We start from the raw sequence: 2342 nt of genomic DNA, 5'->3' as shown, positions 1-2342 counted from the left end.
CATGGAGATCTACTGCGAGCGAGTGCGTGATCTGCTCAACCCTAAGAGTAAAGGAGCGCTGCGGGTGCGAGAGCATCCTATCATGGGCCCGTACGTGGAGGACCTGTCCAAGCTGGCCGTCACCTCCTATCATGACATCAGAGACCTGATGGACGCCGGGAACAAGGCCCGGTACTTCAACCCTTCCCCAGTGTTTCTGCTGATGTTCACTAATATTTCATCGTGGCCTCCAGAATATTTACTATGAATTTCTGAATATGCAATACATCAAAGTAAAGTTCAGATGCAGTCGGTAGGTTTCATTAAAAAAAGTTTAACAAAGAGCTGAGAAAAAAACCCACATCTGAATCATGTTCAGTAATATTATCAAAGCAGATCTGCAATAGTTGTATCAGCAGGATATTTTCATTGGTCGAGTGATTGTAGACTCATTCAGGAGGTGTGTGACAGTGTGACAGAGATGAGCACATGAACACACCTCACTCCTGCACTCTGTGTGTGTTTGATTGATCAGGACGGTGGCAGCCACGAACATGAACGAAACCAGCAGCAGATCACACGCCGTCTTCACCATCGTCTTCACTCAGCGCCGCCGAGATCAGCTGACCAGCCTCGACACGGAGAAGGTGTGTGTGTGTGTGTTGACGTCTCTCTCTCTCTCTCTGCAGGTCAGTAAGGTGTGTGTGTGTGTGTGTGTGTTGACGTCTCTCTCTCTCTCTCTCTCTCTCTCTGCAGGTCAGTAAGGTGAGTCTGGTGGATCTGGCGGGCAGTGAGCGAGCGGATTCCTCCGGAGCTAAAGGCGTGAGGTTAAAGGTACTAAACGGATCTGTAGTGCAGAGTCAGCATCTCCGTCACTCTCTCACATGAACCCTGTCCCTCTGTCCTTCAGGAAGGTGCTAATATCAATAAATCTCTGACCACGCTGGGGAAGGTCATCTCTGCTCTGGCTGAAATGGTGAGACTCTTTACTGAATTACTGGGTTCATTACTAGATCCCTCTTTCCTCATGAACAGCAACCCTGCAGAATACACGAATATATGAATACACTGAAAGTTCATTCTGTGTTAAAGAGCAGCCTGAGCATTCTGCCGAACGTCTCTTTTATGTTCTACAGAAGAAAGTAACTTATAAGGGTTTATAAAGAGAGGAACGTCCTGTTAGAGAGAAGCTGGTGGTTTATTTATGTACCATTTGAAGCTCCAGTCTTAATCTGCCAGTGATCTTCAACCTTTTTTTTGGGTTTCTTTGTTACAAACAGCAAAACAACAAAAGAAGGAAAAGTGAGTTCATCCCGTACAGAGACTCCGTGCTCACCTGGATACTGAAAGAGAACCTGGGTAACACACACACACACGTTCACACACACACACACACACACACACACACAGACACGTTCACACACACACACAAACACAGACACACACAGACACACACACACAGACACACACACACACACACAAACACAGACACACACACACACAGAGGTAGAGGTGTGTTTATGTGGTGTGTGTTTGTTTCAGGTGGTAATTCTCGTACGGCTATGATTGCGGCTCTCAGTCCTGCAGATATTAATTATGAGGAAACGCTCAGCACTCTCAGGTACATCAATCAATCAATCAATCAATCAATCCGTCAATCGATGGACATCATCTGTGCCTCCTCAGAGCGTCCTGCTGTGTGTGTTTGTGCAGGTATGCTGACCGTGCCAAGCAGATCCGTTGTAACGCTGTAATTAACGAGGATCCAAACGCTCGTCTGATCAGAGAACTGAAAGAGGAAGTGAACCGACTCCGAGACCTGCTGCTGTCTCAAGGACTGAGCCGGCTGGCTACTGCTCCAGGTGCACACACACACACACACACACACACACACACACACACACACACACACACACACACACACACACAGTTAGAGACACAATCTTAAATGTGACATTCCTTTTCATAAATTAATTGTAAAATACATTTTTATTAACAATATCTAATAAACTAATTTTGACAGTACTAGTCTTAAAATGTTTTTATTCGTCTTTTAGCTGCTGAAGTCAATAATAACCATGTGGGCGTCACTCTAATGCCTGCTGACCCCGCCTCCAACGGAGTCCCGCCCACTTCCACACCTGTCCCGAGAGAAGGCCCCGCCTCTGAGAGTGACCCCGCCTCTCTGGATGGCCACACCCAATTAGAAGAGTTTCAGGGCGAGATGATCACCAATGAGGAGGCAGTGGAGAGACTGAAGGTATGAGAGGGCGGGGCTACGGTGGTGGGCGGGGCTTATGAAATAATCAGCATCCTGTGCTCAGATGCAAACATTTGTGTGTGTGTGTGTGTGTGTGTGTGTG

At 47.1% G+C, this 2342-nt stretch overlaps 1 protein-coding gene across 1 annotated transcript; it reads left to right on the top strand.

Annotated features, from left to right (window-relative positions):
- The first annotated feature begins 1 nt into the window (after position 1).
- LOC122334634 (kinesin-like protein KIF1C) lies at positions 2-2272 on the top strand. The gene is made up of 8 exons (XM_043232655.1): positions 2-171; positions 515-626; positions 736-813; positions 890-955; positions 1260-1338; positions 1522-1600; positions 1693-1841; positions 2037-2272. The coding sequence occupies exons 1-8, from the start codon at positions 2-4 to the stop codon at positions 2243-2245; spliced, it is 942 nt and encodes a 313-aa protein (XP_043088590.1). The 3' UTR covers positions 2246-2272.
- The last annotated feature ends 70 nt before the right edge of the window (positions 2273-2342 follow it).

The sequence above is a fragment of the Puntigrus tetrazona genome, unplaced genomic scaffold, assembly GCF_018831695.1.
Source record: "Puntigrus tetrazona isolate hp1 unplaced genomic scaffold, ASM1883169v1 S000000589, whole genome shotgun sequence".
In the NCBI taxonomy this organism is placed as follows: domain Eukaryota; kingdom Metazoa; phylum Chordata; class Actinopteri; order Cypriniformes; family Cyprinidae; genus Puntigrus; species Puntigrus tetrazona.
The sequence above is the reverse complement of the archived record's forward strand: the minus strand, read 5'-3'. Positions and strand labels throughout refer to the sequence as shown.

Excerpts from the sequence above, each read along its gene's own strand:
- LOC122334634 (XM_043232655.1), top strand. The coding sequence starts at position 2 with ATGGAGATCTACTGCGAGCGAGTGCGTGATCTGCTCAACCCTAAGAGT. Across the intron at positions 627-735 it reads CCAGCCTCGACACGGAGAAG|GTCAGTAAGGTGAGTCTGGT; the intron begins GTGTGTGTGTGT and ends CTCTCTCTGCAG. Across the intron at positions 1,601-1,692 it reads GAAACGCTCAGCACTCTCAG|GTATGCTGACCGTGCCAAGC; the intron begins GTACATCAATCA and ends GTGTTTGTGCAG.